Below are 27,576 nucleotides of genomic sequence, written 5' to 3'. Positions count from 1 at the left end.
GAGCAGGATTGTCCCACGTGAAGCTTAGTCTTTACAGTTGTAGCCCATGAATTGAAGGAAATTGTACAAAATGTCGTCCTGTAACACCTCCATCTTGCTCCTTCAACACCGGAGTGATTTTGTTAGGGTTTGTTACTTGTTCCTGTGTCGTTGATCATCACCAGATCGACTGTGGATGACACTTAAACACTCACAATTGACAAATGCTAATCCATCGCTTTTCTCTATTACCGGGGAGGTTTTTCTACGGCGGTAGTAGGTTGTCAGTGCGGTCATTCAACACCGGAATGGCTTTGAGTGCAGAAGCCTGGCTTTGAGTGCAGAAGCCTTGAAAGCTAAAATTCCGAAAAACTTATTTAAGTGTAAAAGCTTGACATGTTTTCCTGTTCAAAAGGCCAAAATGTTTTCACAAGGTCTTGTTTTTCCTAAAGCCAAATTTTTTTGAGATTACACCAAGTCCCGTGAGACTATAACCACGGTCTTTCTTCCAAATGTGCTTACCCTATATCATAAGGGATAAATGGGTGCATGCGGAAGTAGTATTCTTAAAACAACAAAGACGACCATATTTCTCTTATTTTCAACCCTTGGTTCCATTGGTTTGAGATGCATATATTTGGTACTTCCATGTTTACTAGAGGATAATGCACATTCAAGTCAAAGATATTCAAGTTTTTAGACAATTCGAGTGAAAATCTTTTCAAGTTCAAGTATTTAAAGTGTAAAGTATTTCAAGTTTCAAGTTTGAAGATTCAAAGAGTTAAAGTTTAGAGATGGTTCAAGTAATAAAGTTAGTAATAAAGTTGAAGATTTGTTTGAGGACAAACGAAGTTAAGTGTGAGGGTTTGATCGATCCCTAATTTATGCTCGAAATGGTTATTATTGACAAGAGTTTTATGCGATTTTAATGCTCGAAACGAAGTATTTTAATGAGTTTTCATGTATATCAAGTATTGAAGAATATTGCGCGAAAAGAAGATAAAAGATGTTGAAAATGCTGAAAAAGTTGTCTCATGCGCTCTGTTACAGTTTTGGCCATAACTTGAGTATACGACCTTCTTTTGATGTGAATCAAATTGCCAGACATCCGTATTTCAGAGGGCTACAACTTTGGTTCCTATGGGTTGGCATAATTTACGCCACCCTTGGCGTAAATTACGCCTTTGATAGTTGGAAGATAGAAAAAAGACACTTGGTGGCGTAAAATTATGCCAGAAAAGCACATGGAGGCGTAAATTACGCCAGACATGGCGTAAATTACGCCAGGGACGTATCTGATCAGTTTTCTACTTTCGAATTTTGAGAGATTTTGGCTTTGGGAACAAGTTATTCATTCCGGGAAACCCTTAGCAACAAATTGGGGATCTTTTTTCATCCATTTTAGAGCCAGAAACAAGAACCCTAACATCAACAACATCAAAAGTTCAAGGATTTCAAGTCAAGTTCTTCATGCTTCATCAACAAATCTTCATGTTCATCATCACGATCATGTTTGGCTAAGTTCTTATTTATTCCTTCCATTGAACAATTGTGTATATATGATTTGATTCAAGTATTATGTAATTCATGATTTGTATTGAGAATTGATTTATGATTTGTGAATTGATTAAGTAACTGTTTAATGCAAGTTTATTGATTTTTATTATTACAAGACACGTTATTGTGATTTAACAATTGTTCTCAGTTCACATAGTGTTAGTTTAGTTAGGGATAAAGACATTTGTATAAATTGCATAACTTGTACTCATGATAATGTTTTTAATGAACCTAAGAACTCATGTCTATACGATTTAAACGAAATCTTGATAAACATAATGCTTGTTTGAATGAATTATACCAATTGGGATTTGGAAGGGATAATGTTTTTTACCTATTGATCACAACACATCACTTTTAATTACTAGATTCATGCCCTTTGCTTAAACTTCATAAAGTTTAAGTAATTTTCATTTAAAGTCTCTTAATTATTTTTAAATTGCAAAACCAACTCTAAGAATTGATTGCTTTTAACCACAATCTTCCGTGGAACGAATCCTACTTACCCTAGCTAGTCTAGAGTATGTAGTTCATTTTTTGTTGGTACTTCAACACCGATCATTGACTCAGTCGATCAACTGTGTTGCCAGTTTAACTATTGATATAAAACATTAACGCACACACATAAGAATTCAATAGTCACAATATTAAACGTTATTACATGATCGAATGTAAACAAATGATACGTAGAACTAGAGATTATGCACCAACATAAAACCTACAAAATTTTCAACCACACCAAGTTATGATGATGAGATAGAAAACTTAGTGGTGATATATCCACCACCATTTTTATTATATTAATAAAAAATTATGCATTAATATATTATACTATACAACTGTTGTGTAACATGTTAATGCATAGTTATAGTGGATGTAGTAAAAATTATGATGAATATAACAGATCCTGTATGAAACTACTTTATTACCCAATTTCGTTGTATTTTTGACTTTTTACCAAACACAACCTCGTAATCTCTTATATTAGAATAGAAAAACTTTATTTTAGGTTCAAAACTCATTGTCTGCATATTTAGCGTGGTTCGGTAAATGGTAAAAACTAGTTTTCAAACCCTCGCTTCACGCCGAGGGTTCGGTTTTCAATATATTTTATTGCGTTTAGTTTGTAAAATTATTTCATGGCTAACGATGATATCGTTGAAGCGCAACTCGAGTCGAACTAAAAGGTATAACCCGTGAAAGATTTAAATGTTATTTTAAATTAACAATATATGTGCATCTCCGCGTTTCGCTATGGAATTGTCGAGTTTTAAAAATTTAACGCAAAATCAACGTGTATGAAAAGTACTCCAAATATTTAGCGTTTTTTAAAAAGAATCCGTTTTGCGTATAGTTAGTGACATTGTGTTCGTAAAATTATTTCGAGTTTAACGATGATGCCGGAAAAATTTAACTCGTTGCGAGCGAGCAGATATGACCCGTTGAATATTTGGGTGGAGTTTATTTAAGATTTTTTATAAAAAAGTTGATTTGACACTTTACCCCCTGTTTGCGGGGCCGGTTTTAACGTTTGAACAAAGTGTGGGGGGATTTTTTGGCAAAGTGGAAGTTAGTTAAAAAAAAAAAAGGCAAAATGAAGAAAATATCCCTGGTACTATTCATCATTTTTGTCTAATAGTGGTAACTAGTTTTCGATCCCCTCGCTTCGCGCCGGGAATTCGGTTTTCAATGTATTTTATTGTGTTTAATTTTTAAAATTATTTCGTGGCTAATGATGATATTGTTGAAGCGCAACTCAATTCGAATTAAAAGGTATAACTCGTGAAAGATTTAAATGTTATTTTAAATTAACAATATATGTGCATTTCCGCGTTTCGCTATGGAATTGTCGACTTTTAAAAATTTAACGCAAAATCAACGTGTATGAAAAGTACCTAAAATATTTAGCGTTTTTTAAAAAGCGTTCGTTTTGCGTATAGTTAGTGACATTGTATTCCTAAAATTTCGAGTTTAACGATGGTGTCGGAAAATTTTAACTCGTTGCGAGCGAGAAGATATGACCCGTTGAATATTTGTGTGGAGTTTATTTAAGATTTTTTATGAAAATAGTTATTTGACACTTTACCCCCTATTTGGGGGGTCGATTTGAATTTTTGAAAAAAGTGTAGGGGACTTTGTCGGTGTAATGAAATTTAGTTAAATAATAATAAAAAATGAAAGGACGAAAATACCCCTATGTACTATTCATCGTTTTTGTCTATTAGGTAGTATAGTAATGATCATGGGATAATCAGGTTAAACCTCGTACAATTCGAGTAAAAATATCTGTCCAAAATTTCTAGGTAGGCTCGACATGAAGATTTTATTTTTTTATGCATTGAACCTAAAAGATCTATTCGGAAGAATTAAACTCTAAAAGGGCACTAGCTTTTTAGTAATAACTAGTTGTCGAACGCTCGCTTCGCGTCGGGGTTCGATTTTTAATGTATTTTATTATGTTTAGTTACGGAGCCTGCGAGTTAAAAATGAAAGTATATGAAAAGTACTCTAAATATTTAGCATTTTTTAAAAAGTGTCCGTTTTGCGTATAGTTAGTGACATTGTGTTCGTATAATTATTTCGAGTTTAACGATGGTGTCTGAAAAATAACTCGTTGCGAGCGAGAAGATATGACACTTTGAATATTTGAGTGGAGTTTATTTAAGATATTTTATGAAAATTTTGATTTGACAGTTTAACCCCTCTGTTTTGGGGGCCGATTTTAAATTTGCAACAAAGTTAGGGGGCGTTTGTGGTGTTATTTAAAAGAAATGGAGGTTTATAAAAAGGTTAAAAAGACGAAAATGCCTCTATTACTATTCATCTTTTTGGCTGATAGTTAATATGATAATTATTTATTAATTATTAATATTAATAAAGTTTCAAGTTAAATTGTTATCATCTTAGAAACTCTGGTATCCTCTTTACATGGTGGGGATCGGTCAAGGTGTCACCCCTAATTTTGTAATAGTAAAAAAAAAAATAACTTGTAGGTTAACTGGTAGTGGTCTGTCTCAGAAGTGGGACTCCGTTGGGCTGCAACATTAGAATCAATATTATTCCTGACCTGAAGTATCCACCCAGGTCGCCTTTCGGTTAATGCGGAGGCAGCGGGGAGGAGGATTTTTTTACCGGTAATGCCTTCGGATTGGTCCGGGTTTCCTCCAGGATAGTAAATGAGGGCGGATTATGTAATTACGGAAGATGGACGCTTGGGTGGTTTAGTTCCGTGGGTGCTCTCAAAATTATGTAAAAAGAATAAGAAAAGAAATTCATAGTGTGTAACGAAATATTTAGGATTTATATTGTCACTTGAATACTATTTTCTCGCTACAAAATTTTCAAGTATAACTTAAAAATCAAAAGTAGGAGTTTATTCTTTAAGAAGGTACGTTTAAGGCTGTTGTAAGAATCTTCAGATAAAGATTTTCAGTATGATCTCTATAATTATAAAAATCTCGATATCTTTCCCTATATGTATATATGCTTCTAAAACAATTCATATCAAAATTGTTTGAAGAACAAACAGGATCAAGTGCAACGACACAATAATTGTGTGGTCCTGAAGTTTGATTTTATACTTTTATTTGTTGGAGTTAATCGGTTCATTCTGTCTCACATCAGAAAGTGAAACAAACAAATGTGCATATATAAGCTTATGGAAACCTTCATCTATCATCAATTGGTTTTAGAGTAATGTGAAACTCATGAGCTTATATGTTGTACATGATGGTGAATCTGAAAACGATCCTATAAATGGTGGAAGAGTTTCATGAGAAGAAGCTATACCGGAGTACAAGAAATCGGTATAACCAGGTTGGTTTGTTTGCTTGGGTGGTGGAAGAGCTGCTTGAGCAACATGATCGGGAAAGTTGGAGTTGTCAAAGGTGTCGTTGAAGGTGTTACAAGGTTGTCAAAACTTGTTCGTGAAAAGAGACTAACCGGGGACAAGAGATAGGTATAGCCCGTGGTCAGGGTTTGATTTCTTGGGTGGTGTAAAAGACTCTTGGAACAAGTTTGTTAAATGGGAAAACACGCGGTTGTATGCATTGTGGCTATGGAGGTTCAAACCAAGATGGATGTGAACGAGACCGGGGAAGAGGCCGAGAGTCCGGGATAAGTCAAGATGGTGTTGAGCGTGTCCGGAAGAGCCGCGTTATATGTTACGTGTGGTGTACGAGCAAAGTGGATAAACCGATTAAGGGGGTGATTGTTGAAGCTAATCGGTTCATTGTGTCTCACATCGAAAAGTGAAACAAACAAATGTGCATATATAAGCTTATGAAAACCTCCCTCTATCACCAATTGTTTTAGAGTAATGTGGAACTCATGAACTTATATGTTGTATATTAAAGTGTACCTGAAAACGATCCTACATTATTGACTTATTCACATCTAATGCAAATGATCTCTTAAATATAGCTTAATCTGTTACCACATACAACAACATATGTTATCAGTGATTTTGAGTGTTTAGTTTTAGTGTTTCATAAAAAAATGTTTCATTTGACTTTTGTTAAATTCAAAATATATTAAGTAACTCATAAAATTAGTATATTTAATGTCAAATTTTCAATAATAAAAGGGACATGATTGAGTAGTTACTTCGACTGTGTTAAACATTTCAGAAATTTTTATTAATAATATTACGCGTGGGTGGTTAAGTTTCTCGTGGGTGATTCTGACAGCTGTCCAGAAAAAATATTATGATTTTCACCCACCATTTTCACATTAATATATTTTTTTGATTAATTAAATAACAAAATTGACATGTATACTAAAAGGGGACTGATTCGTATACCACTTGAAATTATCCATACACCACTAAATATGCTTTAGAGAGTTGTACAGTACAACACTGTGTTACATATTTAGTGGTGTATGGATAATTTTGGTGGTGTACGAATCAGCACCTATACTAAAAATACCTATATAAATTATTATTATAATACTCTATATATGAATAATAAAAATAAAATATCCTTCATATGGAAACGTAGCCGGGCAGTGTACATGTGGTTTGTGTGTTATATATGTAAAACAGGAAGAAAATAAATTAATAAATAAAAAATTTAAAATGTTGTAAACGTAAATACGAACCTTAAAGTCGTTGTTAACAATCATACCGACTGTACAAAAAATCGTCGCAAATAAACACATAACCATCTGAATCTCCAACACAAGTGTATATGTAATCCCCTGTTTCGCTTTATTATACGTTAATTCAACCAACGGCAACACAAATCCGTACAACACAGCAGCTCCAACCGTCATAACAAACCCCAACATATACTCCTTTTTACTCTCTCCATTAGGCCGATCACCGCCCGTATGTAACGCCAAAACGCCGGCCCCAACCGTCAGTAAAACGATGGCGTTTATCGAATACGGTGTGAACTTTTGTTTCACGAGTAAAAACGCGAAGAACGCTGTAAACCCTAGTTGTGACGCGATAATTAAGGATGACGTGGAGATAGGGAGACGCGCGACTCCGTAAGCGTAAAGGTAGTCGTCGAGGCCGGTGAGTACACCGATGAAAGCGACGGCGAAAAATAAACGTGGACGCATGTAAATGAAGGAGGTTTTGTCGTTTGTATTTCGTCGGTAAAAGTAAAGGATTATGAGGATGATTAGGATGAATGGCCAACCGCCGGTTTGGAGGGAAGACGATAGCCAGACACGGTTGCCACCGTGGATGAAGTAGAGGCGCATGATTAGTGGGCCGCCACAAATTCCTATTGAGAGTAGGATGCAATTTATGATTAGGAGTGTTTTTCTAGCTGTTGGGCTGACTTTTGCTGTGATTGGTGCGGTGGTCCCCGCTGTGGTTGCGGTGGTGGTGGCTTTTTGATGGTTGTTCATGGTGTGTATAGTTGTGGAATAAATTTGTTGAAGTGTGTTTATATAGTTGTGTGGACTTGGTGACGGATTGGAATTTTTTGTTTCCGGGTAAAACGTTAAAAGATGAAGACAATAAAATAAAATAGTAATATTCATGACGTTGGATTTTTATATATTAATTTGGATAGTGAGAACGGTCGACCCAAGTTGCTCTACACTAGATCCGCTCTATGTAAAAAAAAAAAATTATAGACCAAAATGTTACTCTGCGGTTAAGAATTTTAGGGCAAAATATTATAAAATTTAATAATTCTGAGTTTAATATACGAAATAATACTAAAAAAATTAGCCGTTCCTATAGATAATATGATGCAATATATTGAAGTGGGTTTACGTATAATTAGTGACGGATTCAATAATTTTTTAAAACGTTGAAATTAACATATAAATATAACTAGACTATAAAAATTCGGTTAAGGTCAGCATTAAGTGTTTGAGTTAGTGTAGCTCATATGTTGATCTAGTGTTTTTTTTTTATTGTTACTTCTCTCGAGCCTTATCGTTTGTGTTTTGGTTATCGATCTAAGATTCTTTTATTATCGATTAAGGTTTCTTCTTTTATTAGTATTCCTTATTTTTGAAAAAAGAAAAAAAGGTCGCCATTCAGCTGCTTTACAAGTAATTTCGATGAAATGACCTTTTTGGTTATAGATATATAAAATTACATGCGGTGAAAGATTTAAAGTAAGAGACACGAAGTTATAAGAATTATCAATTTTGAGTTTCTTGTATATGTAATACTAGTTGCAGTGCCCGTGCGTTGCACGAACACTTGTATGGTTTGTGGTTAGTGCGGTGGGTCGTATAGCAGTCGCCAGTCGGCTGAAGGGGGTAATTCCTTTGGTAATTGGTTTAACAACAATGATATTGAGTTAGTATAAAGTTAGAAATATATGAAAGACACATGAGGTTTAATTTATTTATCTACAACCATACAAATGATTACACATAAAAAATTATAGTATCACATGGGTTCTGTGTTGGATGGAAATAACACTTGTATTATAAAGGATGAGAAAGGGAATGATGGACATAGTCAGCCCGATGTGCCTTCCACTTTAGTAGCAGCTCATGTTTTGTAACAAATTCGATGCTTTTTTGGTATAATATATCTATGGAAATGAAGGAATTCAAATCAATGAATGTCATTATGTGCAAAACGAATAAAGTGAATGAGTATATGAAAATAAAATGCTTATAAGATACCTTGTGAAGGCTGGTGTGGGGGTGCCAGAATGTGTGTAATATGCATTGTGGATTAATAACATCAAATCAATTTGTTAGAGATGAAATAAGTAAGCAATTGAAATTAGTAGTAAGCATACCTCTATGAATCATGTTTCAAGTTGAAGAAAGTTTCCATGTACACAACATTTCGTGTGTAACCCTTTAAACGTTCGTCGCTATCATTTATCATGACTATTTTTAAACCAGATGGGTCGGTTACTCATGATAGGGCAACGTATAGTTGACCGTGGCTAAAAACTGGTTTCAGTAGGTAAAGACCGACATATTTTAAAGATTGTCCCTGGCTTTTGTTTATTGTCATTGCATAACAGGGCTTGACTGGGAATTGGATTCGTTGCATGACAAAGGGCCATTTTGATTGGGCCGAAGTAAGAACAATCCGCGGAATGATGACTGTGTTTCCTATATGCGAGCCTGTTATAATCCGGGCTTGAAGAACAAACTTTTGGAAATCTGTTAGGATGAGACGTGTTCCGTTGCACAGCCCTGCGCTTGGGCACAGATTTCGCAACAACATAACTGGTTGACCTATTTTTATCTTAAGTTTGTGAGGAGGAACACCTGGGAAGTTTAATGTATTTAAGTATTCCACGGGATATGTTTGTATTTGTACCATGTTGTCGGTTGATCCCATGCAAATCTCATCAGAGCTTTTATATGTCATTGTTGCTCCTTGTAATCTTTTGAACATATGTTTATTAATCTCATCCGCGTCGTCATTTCTTGGGGTCAAAATAGCCCTCTCTCGCAAGTAATCTTCATCTTCCTGTCTCACGGGGAAATCTGGAAATATTGTGTCAACGATCGTTTCAATCGGTGGTTTTTTGGAAGATATAATGAATTCTTCGGGAATTTTTATCCATGTTGGCTCATCCTCCCCATCTTTAGCAATTGCAGGAACCTTACCTTCCCCTATATCTAGTACCCATTTATTGAAGTTTTGTTTTCGTGTATCAAGATATCCATCTGGAGTGTATTCGTTCACCCGCATAATGCGGGATAGTGTGTGCAGGTTACAATGTTGCCATAAATCGGACCTGTTAATGCATGCATGAACTATTTCTTGTTTTTTTCCCTTTGGTATCACTGGAAGTATTTTTCTAAAGTCGCCCCCTAGTAAGACAGGCATACCTCCGAAAATCTTTGATCTGTTTCTGTCATCCTTCGCCCCTAAAATGTCTCGCAAAGTTTTGTCTAGGGCCTCGAAAGCGAACCTTTGATTCATCGGCGCCTCATCCCAAATTATTAAACGGGCTTCTTGAATAAGTGATGCCAAGTGTGTTTGCTGTTTTATTCCGCATGTGCTGTTTTCCATTAATTCCAAGGGGATGACAAATCGGCTGTGTGATGTCCGACCTCCGGGTAAAAGCAATGATGTGATACCTGTTGTTTACATTTATTAGTGTTTTTAGGGGTATCATGTACGAAATGTTTTTTTGTGCAGCAGGTAATATGTTAATGGTAATATGAGTTGGCAATCATATATAATCAAAGGTAAACACACCTGAAGATGCAACTGCGAGCACAATCAGCCTTTCTAACCTTAATCTTGCGAGGACGGCATTGTATAAGAATGTTTTCCCGGTGCCACCGGGACCATATAAAAAAAAGACCACCTTGTTGTTTATGAACAGCGTTAACGACCTGGAGATATATTTCTAGCTGCTCTGGGTTGAGTGAGCTGAAAAGGGTGTTATGCAAGGTAGTCATTTTTTTTTATATTGTAGTTTAATTCCTCTCGTATTAGACGATTGTCCATTTGGGTTAGCATTGATTGGTCCGGCTGTGGAAGCTCGGGGAAGTCAGCTAAAGATTTGCCATTTTTATTTAAAATGCCTTGTATCTTGACTAAGCAATAATTTTTAAGCTGAGCCTCCGTTAGGATCAAATATGGGAAGTTGAATATTTTTCTTTTTTTTTATAGAGAATGTCCTCTGATAAAGCTTCCCAATTTAGTTCCCATAGTGTGAGTGGTTTACTTACATTGCAAAAGAGTAACATGGTTACAAATAAGTCCCGAAGTTGCGAACCTGTTGCCCATAGCCTTGCTTCAGAGATGGCTTCTGTCCATTCTTTATCATCGTTCAACAAACCATGTGCAAAGCATGCATCTTTAAACGTGGGGTGCAATATACCATCTACAGTTCGAATTTTCTCAAAAGAACGGGGACCCTTAACTATGTTCAATAACATCCGCAGGTAGTAACGTTCACATGATGCAGGATTTGAATAGACAATACGTCCGATGCATGTTCTTAGTTTTCTCCGGGTCCATATTTTTGCGTCTTGGTTCCACACATAATCTTTGGGGATTTTTGCGTAAGTTAGGGAGCGCGCATGTTCATCCTGTTTGTTAAGTTCAAATCACTATGTGAAGATTGTCTCTTTAATGCTCTCTCTGTGTAGAAGGGGAGGGAGTTGCTGGGAATCGCGCAATATCACTGATTGTTGATTAGGCAAATGGTATGACAATTTGATAACCGATGGTCTTGAATAATGGATGTCAAACGAAAACAATCGCCAGACGGCCTCACACGGTGATAAATATCGACAATCCAAATAATTCTTAATTTTGTCAACGTCAATAACAGTTTGCACTGTTGAGTTTTCGTTGGGGATTATGTTTTCTTGTATGACTGTTGTTGCTCGATCCGGACCTTTGTTTAAGTGTTTGAATAAGTACTTGATTGCGCGTGATCTATTGCACCATTCGACATTAATATGGGCATTGTACTTGAGCAACAAATATCTGTTGTAGGGGACAACAAAACTATAATCAAGGTTAGTGTTGTTCTTGCGAAATTTGACTCCGTTGTTGCGACGCCTATAATTGGCGTACCCGTCTTCGTCAATAGTGGTTTCTGCATAATATGGTTTAGGAAAGTGTTTTGAGCATTTCCTATCAATAATGCAAGGAGCATCCATATGCGCACCACCGCAAGGTCCGTGCAACATGTATTTAGTGACTGCTTTAAACCCTTCAGGATCGTGTATTTGAGAGGGTATCTCTGCTGAGATGAGATCATCGATGTCTGTTGGCATCTTGCACTTGTAATCACGTGTCAACCATATTAACATATGTACATGAGGTAATCCGCGCTTTTGGAATTTGATAATGTAGAGTCCTGAAACAACATATGGGATTAAAGGGATTGTTAACATATATGTAACCTAGTGGGTGGTTCTTAAAACGGTAAATTATCAAAGTAAAAAAACATGGCATTATGCGTGATTGGAAATGCTTAAGTAGGCGTTCATAGTACCTGCTTGACACGTGCCAAATATGTGTTCTTTCATGATATCATTTGTAAGAGCATCTAGTTTCTGTTTGAATACTCGGGCGACAATCTCGGGGTGATCTGGTGCCTTTTGACCGTCGACATAGGAGAGCATTCCATCAATTTCGGGCCATTTTGGGTTAGAAGTGAAGGTGATGAATAAATCAGGGTTATCAAATTCCCGACATAAGGCCATTACATCTTGGTAATTTTGGACCATATATCGTGGACTCCCTGTATGGGAAGCTGGCAAAATAATTCTCTTTCCGATTGATGCCGCTGACGTGTCTCCCCTTGTAACAGCATCACAAACATTATAGTATAGGTCGGTTCGCAAATCATTTTGGTGATGTCTTACCCACTGCAATCTTTGTTCTTCAACGGATGTATATGCGTCGATCAAGAATTGTTGGAATAATCGACCAACTCTTAGGAGAGTTGTGCCCTCATTTTCACGATGCTGAATTCTATAGCAATAGTACTCTCGCATTGTGACGTAACCTCTGGCAGTCTGCCTTTTCCCGCTATTATTATTATATGGTATCGCTTCGTGATATCCGGTTTCACCATATGGAAATAGTAAAGGGTATTGCAACGCCATATAAAGTTGATGTAGCTCTGATATTCTTTTCGGGGCACAATTCTTTTTTTGCACAATGATATCTCGTGAAGAATTGCAGTGGCCAAAGTCGCTAGTGACTAACGCAGCTATTTCACCAACATTGGGTGCATTATATTGTCGTGAGCTGGTAATTTTAGCAACTAAATGTAGTTCACAATCTAACGTTGGGTTATTACTTGACCAATCCCTTGCCATACGAAATGCCTTTGCTACGGTACTGTACTCATCTAGTATGCTAATGAGATTCTTGGTTAGGGTTTCATCAACTGTCTCTTTAGAATCATGGCCTAAGAAAGTGGACATACGATTTCTCGCTTCATTTTGTGTATCATAAAAGTAGAGTTGTGCATATTTTGGTGTCCCTGCAGCCTCTGGTATAAGTGAACCAATTTTATTATAGGTTTGCCCGCTTATCCTAAATGTATACACGTCTCAGCCACGGTTAACAGAATGGTCTATTTTAGCCCTAAAAGATGTAAAACAAAACATGCTGTTATATATGCGTATTTGTTCTCGGAATTCAGATGATGTAGAATCATTGTAATCAAGCAATGTTTGCAACAACGGAGGAGACGGCATGAGCTGTGGGAGTAAGACTTTTCCATTTTGACAACACATCGAGAAGGACGGTCTGGAAGTGTTTTTTGGCTTGTTATTCCGTTCTTCATACCACATTGTTGCGTCACAGTTCCGGCACTTAAACGAAGGAGGTCCATGAGAACCGTAAGAAACATGTGTGCCTGGTGGATTGAAGTAACATGGGTTTTTCAAATTAGATTATTCAAAATAGTAATAATTTTATCCAAGATTTGTAAAAAACAAATTTATCCAAACAATTTTCAGTGCCAATGAAACAACATATACACATCAGACATCGTATGCGCACCAGACATCGTATGCACATCATACATCGCATGAAACATCATATGCACATCAGACATTGTATGCACAGCATATACAAATTTATCAAAACTCTTTTTAGTACTAAAGATATTAATTTATTAAGATTATTAATGAAACAGCATATACACATCCACAGCAAATACCTATAAACTATCACATGCATAGGAAATATCATAAACACATTTCAGTACCATACAATTACAAATAACTCTGTTATTTACTACGTTTTTTCTATTATTGGTGCTGTCTAATTGTGTATCTGTAAGACCCAAATATTTATTGTACATAATGTATTTATGGTGTACGATGCGTTTATGAAGTGTACGTGTTGCTTGCTCGAACGCCGAAGGAAACTGGACGTTGTCTGAAGTGGCAAGGTGTGTACGTATCTTTTCAACCCCAAATAAAGTTTGTGTTGATGTTTCAAAGCCTTACCATTAGAAAGAAAATCTTATTACGTTTTCAACGATATTTGATTCATCGAAAACGGAGCTACGGTCAAAAAGTTATGGCCAAAACAAGTTTCTGAAAACTGACCTGTAGGTTGGAGCGGCGCTCCACCTTTCGGCGCGGCGCGCCGAACCCGTCTGATGCAATTTTCAGCCTTTTTAAAAGGCTTAAATGAGGGGTACTTTGGTCTTTTCATTTAGGGTCGGTTTAGGGTCACCAAAACTGATCTAGAACTCCATTGGAGCTCATTTTCACTCATCAAACACTCTCATCTTCAAACCCTAGAGTGAGAGGAGAGTTTTAGAGAAAGAGAGAGAGCTCCAATTGGAGAAGAAGAAGGGTGTTTCGGGTCAAACCTAGGGTATTAAAGTTGTTCTACTCGTCAACGGCATCATTTTGGCGGTATTGGTAAGTTCAAACTCCGAACTTCATCTTTGTAATTTGATATTCAAGTTTAGGGTTTTGAACTAGTTAGTTATAAAACCCATTTAGGAGGTGAAATGGGTAATTGTAACTAGTTATTGTTGATGTTGGTGGGTTTAGGGTTGGTTAATGATTTAACCATGTTTAACGCTTGTATGTAGTGTGTAATCTCTAGTATTAGTGATTCTAGTAGTGTTGAAACTCTTTTGGGTATGTATGGTTGACTAACTTTGACTAGAGTCAAAGATTAGGGTTTGGTGATGATTATAACCCAATTGTCGATTTAATAATGTTTATAAACTTAAAATGGATTAAGTTGAAGCATAGAACCGAGTTAAATATGTTTTGGTGTCAAAACTTGCTAATGGCGTGATATTGACTTCTTATGGGTCAAATTAGGGTTTAAGTGTCATTTTGGGCAAGATAGGTGTTTAACACCTATGATTTGGGTTTGATTGGCATATTAGGACCATTCTCACTTGTGTTAGTGATTATTGGTTAGTTTGGGCGCGGTTTGTGCTTGGAAGTGCATTTGGGTCGAAATTGCACTAGTTGTCAATTTGGGTTGATTTGTATATCCACCCTAATTGTGTTACTTGTTATGTGATAAATGGATTAGGTAGATTCCATCGGCGATTGCGGATTATTCGGTAGCATTCTTCAAGGCGACAAGGTGAGTGTTAATATCCTATATGCATATGTATGTGTAGGATGGGAGCGGGTCGGGTGAAGGGGTTCTCGCTTGTAGAGCTCACTTCTCATATAGGTGGAATTGTTGGACTTGTGTATAGGTCCAATTGGCACTGTTGTGCATTTTGGTTGACCACTTTGGCGAGGTTCACACTTTGTGTGTACGTTATCACATGGGCGTGTGATGTGCACCTATATAACCCCAATGACGAAGGGTTAATATAGTGACTGGAATAATTATATGTGTAGGTATATAATATATCTATTTGTGGTAGCGTGAAATGTGTAGTGTCGAGGTGTTAAGACACCACGTTTCACGTGACGAGTGAAGTGTCGAGGTGTTAAGACGCCACTCGGAGTGAAGCATCGAGGTGTTAAGATGCCACTCTAAGTAATTGACGGGTGAAGCATCGAGGTGCTAAGATGCCACTCGGGGTGAAGCATCGAGGTGTTAAGATGCCACCTAGGGGTGTAGTGTCGAGGTGTTAAGACACCACTCCGTAAAATAATGAGTGAAGCATCGAGGTGTTAAGATGCCACTCGGGGTGAAGTACCGAGGTGTTAAGGTGCCACCCTAGGGTTTAGTGATACGAGGTGTTAAGTATACTAAAGAATGTTATGAACATCGATGACTTATTTCGCGAAGTCATTCCCTTGCGAAGATTTGGTTAACCATGGTTATTGTGATGTAAGCATAAGCAATTATGCTATTCGAGATATTTATATATATATATATATATATATATATATATATATATATATATATATATATATATATTGTATACGTATAATGTCATTTATATTAATGAATTGTTGTGATGTAGCTAACCCTCCTGGTGTGGCTTATTGGCGTTGTTCACATCGTCGTTGGTGAACTCACTTTATTTATTGTTAGCTTGTTGCTTAGTGATGTTACGGTATGCTTAGACTAGCTTGCCTTTATGCTTGGATGCTTCTGTATGCGGTATTTGATATTTGTGTGGCGTGTCCATTTTATACATATATATGCATGTAGTATGTTATCATTCACTAAGCGTTAGCTTACCCTCTCGTTGTTGACTTTTTTATATAGATTGCATGGATGCGGAGGCTCGGGTAAGCGCGGACTAGTGGACTTGCGTAGTTGCTTTAGAAGGCTTGCTTTTGGATTGATTAGGATTGGGTAGCGTATCCCCAATCGCCATGCTCGGCCTTTATTTTGTATTACAAATCATGTGGTTGAAAACTTGTATTCTCGTACGAAAGTCGTAAAACGGCCGATGTGGGCCCGGTCTTTGTAAAACTAATTTTATTAATGGAACGTGTTAGTTCTACATATATTAATGTATGGTTAAAATCGTTTTGTCTAAATACGTCGGGAAGTGGCCAAACATTTTCGCATTTCATGACTTTTTGGACAGGCCACTTTGGCGCGCCGCGCGGCCATATGGCGCACCGCGCCATATGCTGTTCCAGCAAATTTTTTTTTTAATTGATATTTCCGTGTGATCGTTTGTATTACGGGTTGGGATGTTACAAAGTGGTATCAGAGCATGGTCTAAGGGATTTAGGTGACTTGAGATAGGTGCCTAGACTTAGACTTGTGTGTGTGTTTAATTTGTTGCGGGACTTGTAGGGATTACGGGTCAGAATAGGTTATAGTTAGTGCCTTGTTTGTAGGTGGACTAACGTTTATATTAGTAATGCGGATATTATTAATATATTAATTGTGTTGTGATAATAATTCTCGCGTATGTGCATATCGCGTAGAATTTTGTTTGTGTTTGTTTATATCATCGAGCGAGGCGGTCGTTGTACTAACGAGTTGATACGGTGTGTGTGAGTAATAAGGACTTGCAAACCTTATTACGGGTGCAAATCATGTCTAACAAGTGATGTACGACGAGTGTTAGCAAGATGGGACGGTGTTGTGCGTGTGGTTTATACGTTCGTGATCTAATCGTTTGCATTCCTTAGAATGAAAACGGAAGATAGATGCGGAACGAGTGAGCCTATTCACGAAGGGAAGGATGAGTTAACGTTAAAGATTGAGGCCGTGTTTGAACAATATGTCTCGGTTTTCACCGGCAATGTTAGGGAAGTAACCAAGGAGTTGGTCGAAGGACAAATGACGGAAATGGTCCGAGACCAGGTGACTAAAGCTGTAAAGGAAGAGTTTGAAAAGAGGTTTCCCAAACCTCGAGGTAGTGATGATGAAGATGTACTTTCAAGGTTAGGATTACATGGTGCTCATGGTAAGAGGGCACGAAGTACGCCTGAAGGCGTCGGGAATGTGAAGAAGAAGAGTAAGAAGGGTTACAAGCTCACGTGCTTTAAGTGTGGGGAACGGGGTCATTTGGCACAAGATTGTACGGTGGTGCCTTTAGGTTCAATCAGGTGTTTTATTTGCCGAATGGAGGGACACCGGAAGTTAGAGTGTTCCGAATCGCATGACGATCGGGTCAGGAGGCTAGAGCGCGAATACATGATGGGTAGTGGAGCGCGGAAGCCCAACAGCGCTACATCAGGTACTTTTAGAATGAAATTATATGTTGTTCGCTTGTAATAACATGCGGTAAGTGCGTAAGTCTTAGCTAAACTTTATTATCCATTGGAGATAATTCGTAGCGAGCGGGGGGTTTACGTTTATGGCTCCGATTTGCTCTCACTAGAGCGTATAAGTGGTGTGTTGTGCCTTGACTCTATGGTGCGAATCCTTGGGTGCTTAGGCATTTTGGTTGGTATCGGGTCGTTAAGCTCGTTCGAGTGAGACCCTTAAGGTCTCAATTGTGTTGTGCATATTATTGATATGGGTGACGTTCCTAATGGAAGTACCCTATGGTGACGTTTGATTGTCGGGCGAAGGGCGTAAGACTTGGTGTAACCAAGCATTCCTTAGTATTTGGGAGGTGTTTCTACCAAGCCATGGAAATGAGTTTTGGTGTTCGGTTGTTAAGCGCGTGTTCGCTTTTGTGTTGAAGTTGATGAACCATGAGGTTCGACGGGTGGGATGAAACCCGAGAAATCGAGTGTTGATCTCGATGTATGTTGGTAAAGGAGTCTACGTGACGCGACATTAGGTGCCTCTTTTAAACCTACTAGCGTGGTGTTCAACTCCGATTGTGTTGCGGTTACATTGTACTTGGGGTACCGAGGAGAAACCCTTAGGTACATGAGTGACTAGGTGGAATTTGACAAACTAAAGCAATTGGATGATTGCGTGTGTATAGTTTGTGTAATTTGTGTTACACTTTTCGTTCGAAGTGTTTAAGGATAGGTTAGGATCCTTGGTATGCTCAAAGTTGAAGCAAGACATAGTGATGGGCCGTGTGAACCCAATTATTGGTAAAGTCTACCTTTGGTAGCATTGTGCGGGTGTGTTATGGAACGTAGTTCCAAGTGGGGGAGTTACACTCCCGCACGCGGAGGTTTTAGTGTGAGATTTCGGACAATGCTTTTGGTAGATCCAAAATTTGTGTCGGGACCTAGATTTGGTCGGTAATGGTAGAGTACAATTTCGGTTAAATTGTACTTATGATTTTGGATTTGAATTATCACCAAGGTGGTAATGTGGTAAATCTCGTTGAGAGATAATGGACGTGTTTGGCAAGCAAGGTGAAATCCCTCGGTTAAGGGATGTGTGTGTCGGATTCTCTTTTAGAGAATTAATGTTTTGTGTCTATGTTTGATATAGGTGGTTCTTGCTCGATTGTGTGAATGGTTAGTGGTATCCGTTAGGATTCACTATGGCGTTGCAGAGTGCGATGTTACGCTACTCATCGTTCGAGGCCAAAAGGGCGTTGATTGATGAAGCATGACCTTCGGGGTCCGCTGACTTCATCATGGTATTGATGATTGATGAAGCATGACCTTCAGGGTCCGCTGACTTCATCATGGGATTGTTGATTGGTGGAGCATGACCTTCGGGGTCCGCTGACTTCATCATGAGATCGTTGATTGGTGAAGCATGACCTTCTGGGTCCGCTGACTTCATCATGGTTGTAGTATTATATCGGTGAAGCATGACCGTTGACGGGGTCCGCTGACTTCATTCGGTGTTGAGGGATCTATCGGTTGTTTTATACACCGATGGTGGGGTCGTAAGGACCATGTGGTGTGATCTATCGGCTGTTTTATACACCGATGGTGGGATAGTGAGGACCATGTCGTGGGATTAGTGAGGCGATAGCCGTGTTTCGCTCACATGTTGTTACGGGTGTGACAATAGTCGATTTTGTACACCTTAGGTTTAGCGTTGCCATAGTTGTTTTAGGCGCTTTTGGTTTTAGCCGTTGCTTATGATGTTAGGATAGTGGCATATTGGTTGTATTGCACACTACAAAGGATGTTTAGTGGTAAGTGTAATCCGTAAGGATTCATGTGGTTCGATCTTCAACGTTCAGATTGTTGATTTTAGGTTGAGACTTGGTCACTTTTAGCGTTGTCCTTGGTAAAGGTACGCTAAGGAATTGATATCTCGGTACGAGATTGGTTGAGTTTTTCCCGATATGGGGAAAAGAGCAGGTTTTAGTGCTCGGATAGTGGTTTTGATAAATCGCGGGTGACGATTTTGTTGTTAAAGGTGATTCATTGGGAAGAATTGTCTAGGAAAGTTCGGATTGGAACTTAGGATTGAGGGCCGTTGAGTAGTTCCGGATTGGTTAAGTGGAGAAGATCACGAGGACGTGATCGAGTTTAAGTGGGGGAGAGTTGTAAGACCCAAATATTTATTGTACATAATGTATTTATGGTGTACGATGCGTTTATGAAGTGTACGTGTTGCTTGCTCGAACGCCGAAGGAAACTGGACGTTGTCTGAAGTGGCAAGGTGTGTACGTATCTTTTCAACCCCAAATAAAGTTTGTGTTGATGTTTCAAAGCCTTACCATTGGAAAGGAAATCTTATTACGTTTCCAACGATATTTGATTCATCAAAAACGGAGCTACGGTCAAAAAGTTATGGCCAAAACAAGTTTCTGAAAACTGACCTGTAGGTTGGAGCGGCGCTCCACCTTTCAGCGCGGCGCGCCGAACCCGTCTGATGCAATTTTCAGCCTTTTTAAAAGGCTTAAATGAAGGGTACTTTGGTCTTTTCATTTAGGGTCGGTTTAGGGTCACCAAAACTGATCTAAAACTCCATTGGAGCTCATTTTCACTCATCAAACACTCTCATCTTCAAACCCTAGAGTGAGAGGAGAGTTTTAGAGAGAGAGAGAGAGCTCCAATTGGAGAAGAAGAAGGGTGTTTCGGGTCAAACCTCGGGTATTAAAGTTGTTCTACTCGTCAACGGCATCATTTTGGCGGTATTGGTAAGTTCAAACTCCGAACTTCATCTTTGTAATTTGATATTCAAGTTTAGGGTTTTGAACTAGTTAGTTATAAAACCCATTTAGGAGGTGAAATGGGTAATTGTAACTAGTTATTGTTGACGTTGGTGGGTTTAGGGTTGGTTAATGATTTAACCATGTTTAAGGCTTGTATGTAGTGTGTAATCTCTAGTATTAGTGATTCTAGTAGTGTTGAAACTCTTTTGGGTATGTTTGGTTGACTAACTTTGACTAGAGTCAAAGATTAGGGTTTGGTGATGATTATAACCCAATTGTCGATTTAATAAGGTTTATAAACTTAAAATGGATTAAGTTAAAGCATAGAACCGAGTTAAATATGTTTTGGTGTCAAAACTTGCTAATGGCGTGATATTGACTTCTTATGGGTCAAATTAGGGTTTAAGTGTCATTTTGGGCAAGATAGGTGTTTAACACCTATGATTTGGGTTTGATTGGCATATTAGGACCATTCTCACTTGTGTTAGTGATTATTGGTTAGTTTGAGCGCGGTTTGTGCTTGGAAGTGCATTTGGGTCAAAATTGCACTAGTTGTCAATTTGGGTTGATTTGTATATCAACCCTAATTGTGTTACTTGTTATGTGATAAATGGATTAGGTACATTCCATCGGCGATTGCGGATTATTCGGTAGCATTCTTCAAGGCAACAAGGTGAGTGTTAATATCCTATATGCATATGTATTTGTAGGATGGGCGCGGGTCGGGTGAAGGGGTTCTCGCTTGTAGAGCTCACTTCTCGTATAGGTGGAATTGTTGGACTTGTGTATAGGTCCAATTGGCACTGTTGTGCATTTTGGTTGACCACTTTGGCGAGGTTCACACTTTGTGTGTATGTTATCACATGGGCATGTGATGTGCACCTATATAACCCCAATGACGAAGGGTTAATATAGTGACTGGAATAATTATATGTGTAGGTATATAATATATCTATTTGTGGTAGCGTGAAATGTGTAGTGTCGAGGTGTTAAGACACCACGTTTCACGTGACGAGTGAAGTGTCGAGGTGTTAAGACGCCACTCGGAGTGAAGCATCGAGGTGTTAAGATGCCACTCTAAGTAATTGACGGGTGAAGCATCGAGGTGTTAAGATGCCACTCGGGGTGAAGCATCGAGGTGTTAAGATGCCACCTAGAGGTGTAGTGTCGAGGTGTTAAGACACCACTCCGTAAAATAATGAGTGAAGCATCGAGGTGTTAAGATGCCACTCGGGGTGAAGTACCGAGGTGTTAAGGTGCCACCCTAGGGTTTAGTGATACGAGGTGTTAAGTATACTAAAGAATGTTATGAACATCGATGACTTATTTCGCGAAGTCATTCCCTTGCGAAGATTTGGTTAACCATGGTTATTGTGATGTAAGCGTAAGCAATTATGCTATTCGAGATATATATATATATATATATATATATATATATATATATATATATATATATATATATATATATATATTGTATACGTATAATGTCGTTTATATTAATGAATTGTTGTGATGTAGCTAACCCTCCGGGTGTGGCTTATTGGCGTTGTTCACATCGTTGTTGGTGAACTCACTTTATTTATTGTTAGCTTGTTGCTTAGTGATGTTACGGTATGCTTAGACTAGCTTGCCTTTATGCTTGGATGCTTCTGTATGCGGTATTTGATATTTGTGTGGCGTGTCCATTTTATACATATATATGCATGTAGTATGTTATCATTCACTAAGCGTTAGCTTACCCTCTCGTTGTTGACTTTTTTATATAGATTGCATGGATGTGGAGGCTCGGGTAAGCGGGGACTAGTGGGCTTGCGTAGTTGCTTTAGAAGGCTTGCTTTTGGATTGATTAGGATTGGGTAGTGTATCCCCAATCGCCATGCTCGGCCTTTATTTTGTATTACAAATCATGTGGTTGAAAACTTGTATTCTCGTACGAAAGTCGTAAAATGGCCGATGTGGGCCCGGTCTTCGTAAAACTAATTTTATTAATGGAACGTGTTAGTTCTACATATATTAATGTATGGTTAAAATCGTTTTGTCTAAATACGTCGGGAAGTGGTCAAACTTTTTCGCATTTCATGACTTTTTGGACAGGCCACTTTGGCGCGCCGCGCGGCCATATGGCGCGCTGCGCCATATGCTGTTCCAGCAAAAAAAATTTAATTGATATTTCCGTGTGATCGTTTGTATTACGGGTTGGGATGTTACAGTATCGATAACTTTAGTCAACATTACTATTTTTCAACAATTAATGGGATACACAAATTTACGTAAACCATATACACATCAAACATCGTATGCACAACATATACAAATTTAGCAAAACACTGTTCAGTATTAAAGATATTAATTTATTCAGATTATTAATGAAACAGTATATACACATTCACAGCAAATACCTATAAACTATCATATGCGTAGGAAATATCATATACACGTTTCAATACTATACAATTACAAATAACTATGTTTTTTAATACGTTTTTTCTATTATTGTTACTGTCTAATTGTGTATGCATAACTTTATTCAACATTACTTTTTTTCAACAGTTAATGGGAAACACAAATTTACGTAAACCATATACACATCAGACATCGTATGCACAGCATATACAAATTTAGCAAAATACTTTTCAGTACTAAAGATATTAATTTATTAAGATTATTAAGGAAACAGTATATACACATTCACAACAAATACCTATAAACTATCATATGCATAGAAAATGTCATATACACGTTTCAGTATCTATACAGTTACAAATAACTCTGTTTTTTACTACGTTTTTTCTATTGTTGTCACTGTCTAATTGTGTACTTTATTCCACGTTACTTTTTTCAACAATTAGTGGCAAACACAAATTTTCGTGAACCTAAGTGCAACTTATCATTAACCATTGGCATATATTATATAGGAAGTAGAAGGAAATTCAGTAGGCATACACATGGGAACCAATATACGATAATCTATGAAGTTTGCTTGTCATACGCTGCCGTTTATCGGATTTTGGGTAATTTTAAATAAACAACAACATTTGTAAATAATTTAATGTGGGAATGATTACCTGCCGAGGTGGATGCGGGTGTTATTAGACGTTTCGTACAAACTCTTGGATCCGTAGTCAACGCAGCTGGGATAATATAAATAAACAGAGTAAATAGGCGGTGTTATGTTAAAGAGTGGAATATTTTGAAGATGGAGTATAATTTCTCAAGTTACCTGGGGAACATCCGGGCTCTCGGGTAACTGCTTGAGGACTGCAAATATATGATGGGTCACGTGTAGCTGTGTTCGTCTCGGAGGAGGCAGTCAATTTCAGACCATAGTATTTTTGGCTTTTTCCATTGTGTGTGTTCGTTGTTGATGAGTAGAGGGATAGGGGACCAGCTAACAAACTCGATGGAGGCAGCAGAGAGTAATCTGGTGCCAATCAGGAAAGCCAATAGAAACTGTTAGGAGTTGACAGATTTGGAAACCAGATTTAGGGACACTTCAGCAGCCCTATTGATGTAATTACCTACTGACTTGGGTGTGGCGTTTACAATGGTATGGGTGCGTATGTTGTCATGCATATTTAAACTACCTGCACGTTTGACACTAAATTCAGATAAACGCAAAAAAGGCAGAGATACGCTGAAAAAGGGGATAGAGGGTATTTGTATGCATAGTGCAGGGGGTACCTGGATGGTTCGGAGTATAAATTGGAAAACTGTCGACTGTTGTAGTTGCTATCCTGTTACCTGCACTTTGGTGTGCGTAATGTCAGGAATTTAAGACCAGGCCACCGAACGAAAGTATTCCTCCATAACCTGATGTTTTTGATGATGTGTAAATTGTCATCGGGCCCTTTAGGAAATCCAAGAGTTGAATCCGCCCTAAACCACTTGGTAATCGGAAAAATATTAAAAACCATCCATGTGTGTGTGTGTGTGTGTATATATATATATATATATATATATATATATATATATATATATATATATATAGTGGTATACACATATCAAAAGATAGATATTTATTCATATATATATTCTTACCTATATATTCATAGATACATTTATGTACGTGTATATATTTATAACCATAGACATATTTATACATCTCTATATACATGGGACATGCAAAAACGGAAGTTGGATGACATAGGACTGTAAAGGTAGGGGCCGAAAAGAAAATGACCAGCATCAGCCACCTCATTTTTCAACTACAGTTGCAGGCTGTTGGGTGTCGAGGGCGTAAAGTAAAATGCACCTATATTTTGTACAGGGGTGTTATTACCTGAGTCCAGCTGGGTGCTATTGTTGGCAGGGTTATTGTACGCTTGTTCCTTAACACTTGTACTTCCTGAACAAAATGGCGATAGCTGAGTATACAGATTATGGTGAACACTGACAGTGAGAATGTAATGCACCGTTCATAAATAAGTCATTTTTTATTATCTTTTTTTTTTATTATAGCTAGACGAATCGGCAGTCATATCATGTCAACGTGTTTTGTATAAGTACAAACAAAGCAATAATGGTATCATGCCCGTTAACTAATCACAAACTAACATGACGACAACCTGACAAATTACTTGGGGAGAACTACAGTTGCAGGCTGATGGGTGTCGGGGGCGTAAAGTAAAATACACATATTTTTTATACAGGGGTGTTATTACCTGAGTCCAGCGGGGTGGTATTGTTGGCGGGGTTATTGTACGCTTGTCCTCAACACTTGTACTTCCTGAACACATTGGCGATACCTGAGTATACAGATTATGGTGAACAGTGACAGTGAGAATGTAATGCACCGTTCATAAATAAGTCATTTTGTATTGTGTGGTTTTTTTTTTATTATAGCTAGACGAATCGACAGTCATATCATGTCAATGTGTTTTGTATAAGTACAAACAAAGCAATAATGGTATCATGCCCGTTAACTAATCACAGCCTAACATGACGACAACCTGAAAAATTACTTGGGGAGGTTGTCATCTTCTTCTAGTACATGGTCATTTAGACTAGCCGGAGTTTAACACCTTTTTTTTTAAACCATAGCCAAATTATGATATTAAATGAGTTTAGGTTGTTATAGCTTTATAAAACAAATGAACAAAATTCATTTCAACAATTAATAACCATCTGTTTTAATCGGTTCTACCATGAAACTTTGGAACGGTAAAGGAAACAAATGTTATATTCTATTAGGTATAAAATTTTAGGATGGTGGATGATAAACCTGGATGAAAGTACGGTGGGTCACGTATTATGAGACCACAGAACACCTGCGTTCGCCCGTTTGGTCCAGGTACTGTTGAAGTGTGAATTGATATGGGTCCATTCAGTAAATCTGTGAGCTGCAGATGCTTCCAAACACCTGTAAAAAAATTGATCAAAGATTGAATGGGAAAATAATTCAAGTTTAAATGGGGAAGACAACACTGGGCATTCCTTTGGAAATATGGGCAGAGGGGGAGGGCAATGTAGTTGAAGCCATGTGAGATGAGGAGCTGCTAGAATGTGCAAAGTATACTTATAGGGGTGTTCAAGAAAGTAACAGCTGGGACTGTTAGTATTCATAGGGGTGTTAACATTTCCAGGCTAATAAATAGTATTGCATATAAGTTATAGAGTTTAAGAGTAGTAATTGTGAAGGGGAAACATGAAAGGGTTCCGTCATTAATAAACCTAACTCTCAACCCAGTTGACCCGGCCCTTTGGAAACATTTGAGACAAAAGACAAACCCATATGTTGCGTGTAATTAGAGTGCTAAATTATACCAACATGTTTACTCGAAGCCTCCCTCCTAGCCAAATAAAAAGTGGGAAAGCTTGGCCATTAATCTGTAATAATTAGTACAAACTGTCATGTTAACAGAATCACATACATGTTAAAAAAAATTCTTAACATTAACAGAAAGTAGAATTTATCAAGTACGCATTTAGCCTTAATGATAACAAATTATCCATACTTCATAACACCGGTACAGTGCTTATTTAACTATACAATTTTAGATGAACTTGTTAACCTAATATGTTTACAACCCACACATACACATGTAACATGGTAAAAAGAAGGGGGAAAAAAAGACAGGTAAAGTCCCACATATGATAACAACCCATACTAAAATAATAACTAACACAATCGAACACTTTTAGTATTCACATTTACCATGAATGATTATGTTTAAATTTGGGTTTGTATTGTTCGACATCCATAATCTAAATTTACTGAAAGTAGTGCCAGTTTTTTTTTCTTTAAGCAACAGATGTACCACATGGAGGATTTAGGCTCACAAACAATCATCTCCAAATCTATATTTAGCCTTCAAATCAGGGATTTCATTGTTAATCCCTCCAACATCGGTAGTTTTATCACGTTTAGAGTTTCTTACCGTGATGCCAAATTTTATCAACTGCTCAGCTATGTATAATTGCTAAGTTATATTATATTCTATTGGCTTGTTTCAAAATGAAGAACCTCATGTAATTACCTGATGACTTGGATGGGTTGTTTACAAAGGGTCGGTTGCGTCCTCCCAATTTTTGGTAATGAAAGTCCCTGCACACAGGAAAGGAATATGAGAAAACAGTGACTGGACGTCATAGAATTTCCACCAACTTCACGTTGGTCTATATATTATTTGTGTTTATGTATTCAAACATAGATGTACTATATATATATATATATATATATATATATATATATATATATATATATATATATATATATATATATATATATATATATATATATATATATATATATATATATACATAAACTGAACTACTAAAAACAATTTATGAAGCTCTAGCTCATCAAAATTAAACAATATATATCAAACAATAAACCCATACAACACTTATATATAGACAATGGAGGTTGCTCAGTTCTATCACAAAACGCCTAAAACGTACAATGAAAAATGAAAACGAATTCGTAAGCAAGGTATACAATTCGTTTAGTACTCACGTTGTGGCATTGTAAAAAACTTAGCATGGGCCACGATTTGATTCACACTTACATACCTTTTCTAATCATCCAAGATATGTAGCATGTTGCACATATCTGGCAACATCTGCACATACAGTGGCTGTGTAGCCAGTGTTCAAACCTGCACATTTAAAAAACTCTCGGTAAGAACCTGCACTTTAGACCTGAGATGAGCACACACAGTAACAAAGTCTATTTTTGAATGATGACATTGTGATCGTTAGATATATTTCTAACGACATCCTG

At 37.5% G+C, this 27,576-nt stretch overlaps 2 protein-coding genes across 2 annotated transcripts; both read right to left on the bottom strand.

Annotated features, from left to right (window-relative positions):
* Positions 1-5,893: 5,893 nt before the first annotated feature.
* On the bottom strand, positions 5,894-7,398 carry LOC139898811 (purine permease 1-like). Its single transcript, XM_071881591.1, has 2 exons — positions 6,637-7,398; positions 5,894-5,964 (listed from the first exon to the last, which is right to left on the bottom strand). Exons 1-2 carry the CDS (start codon positions 7,396-7,398, stop codon positions 5,932-5,934), a joined length of 795 nt encoding a protein of 264 aa, XP_071737692.1. The 3' UTR covers positions 5,894-5,931.
* A 1,486-nt stretch (positions 7,399-8,884) lies between these two features.
* Positions 8,885-10,878, bottom strand: LOC139902194 (uncharacterized). Its single transcript, XM_071884843.1, has 2 exons — positions 10,716-10,878; positions 8,885-10,068 (listed from the first exon to the last, which is right to left on the bottom strand). The coding sequence occupies exons 1-2, from the start codon at positions 10,876-10,878 to the stop codon at positions 8,885-8,887; spliced, it is 1,347 nt and encodes a 448-aa protein (XP_071740944.1).
* Between the last annotated feature and the right edge of the window lie 16,698 nt (positions 10,879-27,576).

This window comes from Rutidosis leptorrhynchoides, chromosome 3 (assembly GCF_046630445.1).
Source record: "Rutidosis leptorrhynchoides isolate AG116_Rl617_1_P2 chromosome 3, CSIRO_AGI_Rlap_v1, whole genome shotgun sequence".
Taxonomy (NCBI): domain Eukaryota; kingdom Viridiplantae; phylum Streptophyta; class Magnoliopsida; order Asterales; family Asteraceae; genus Rutidosis; species Rutidosis leptorrhynchoides.
This window is presented reverse-complemented; position numbering and strand designations above follow the sequence as displayed.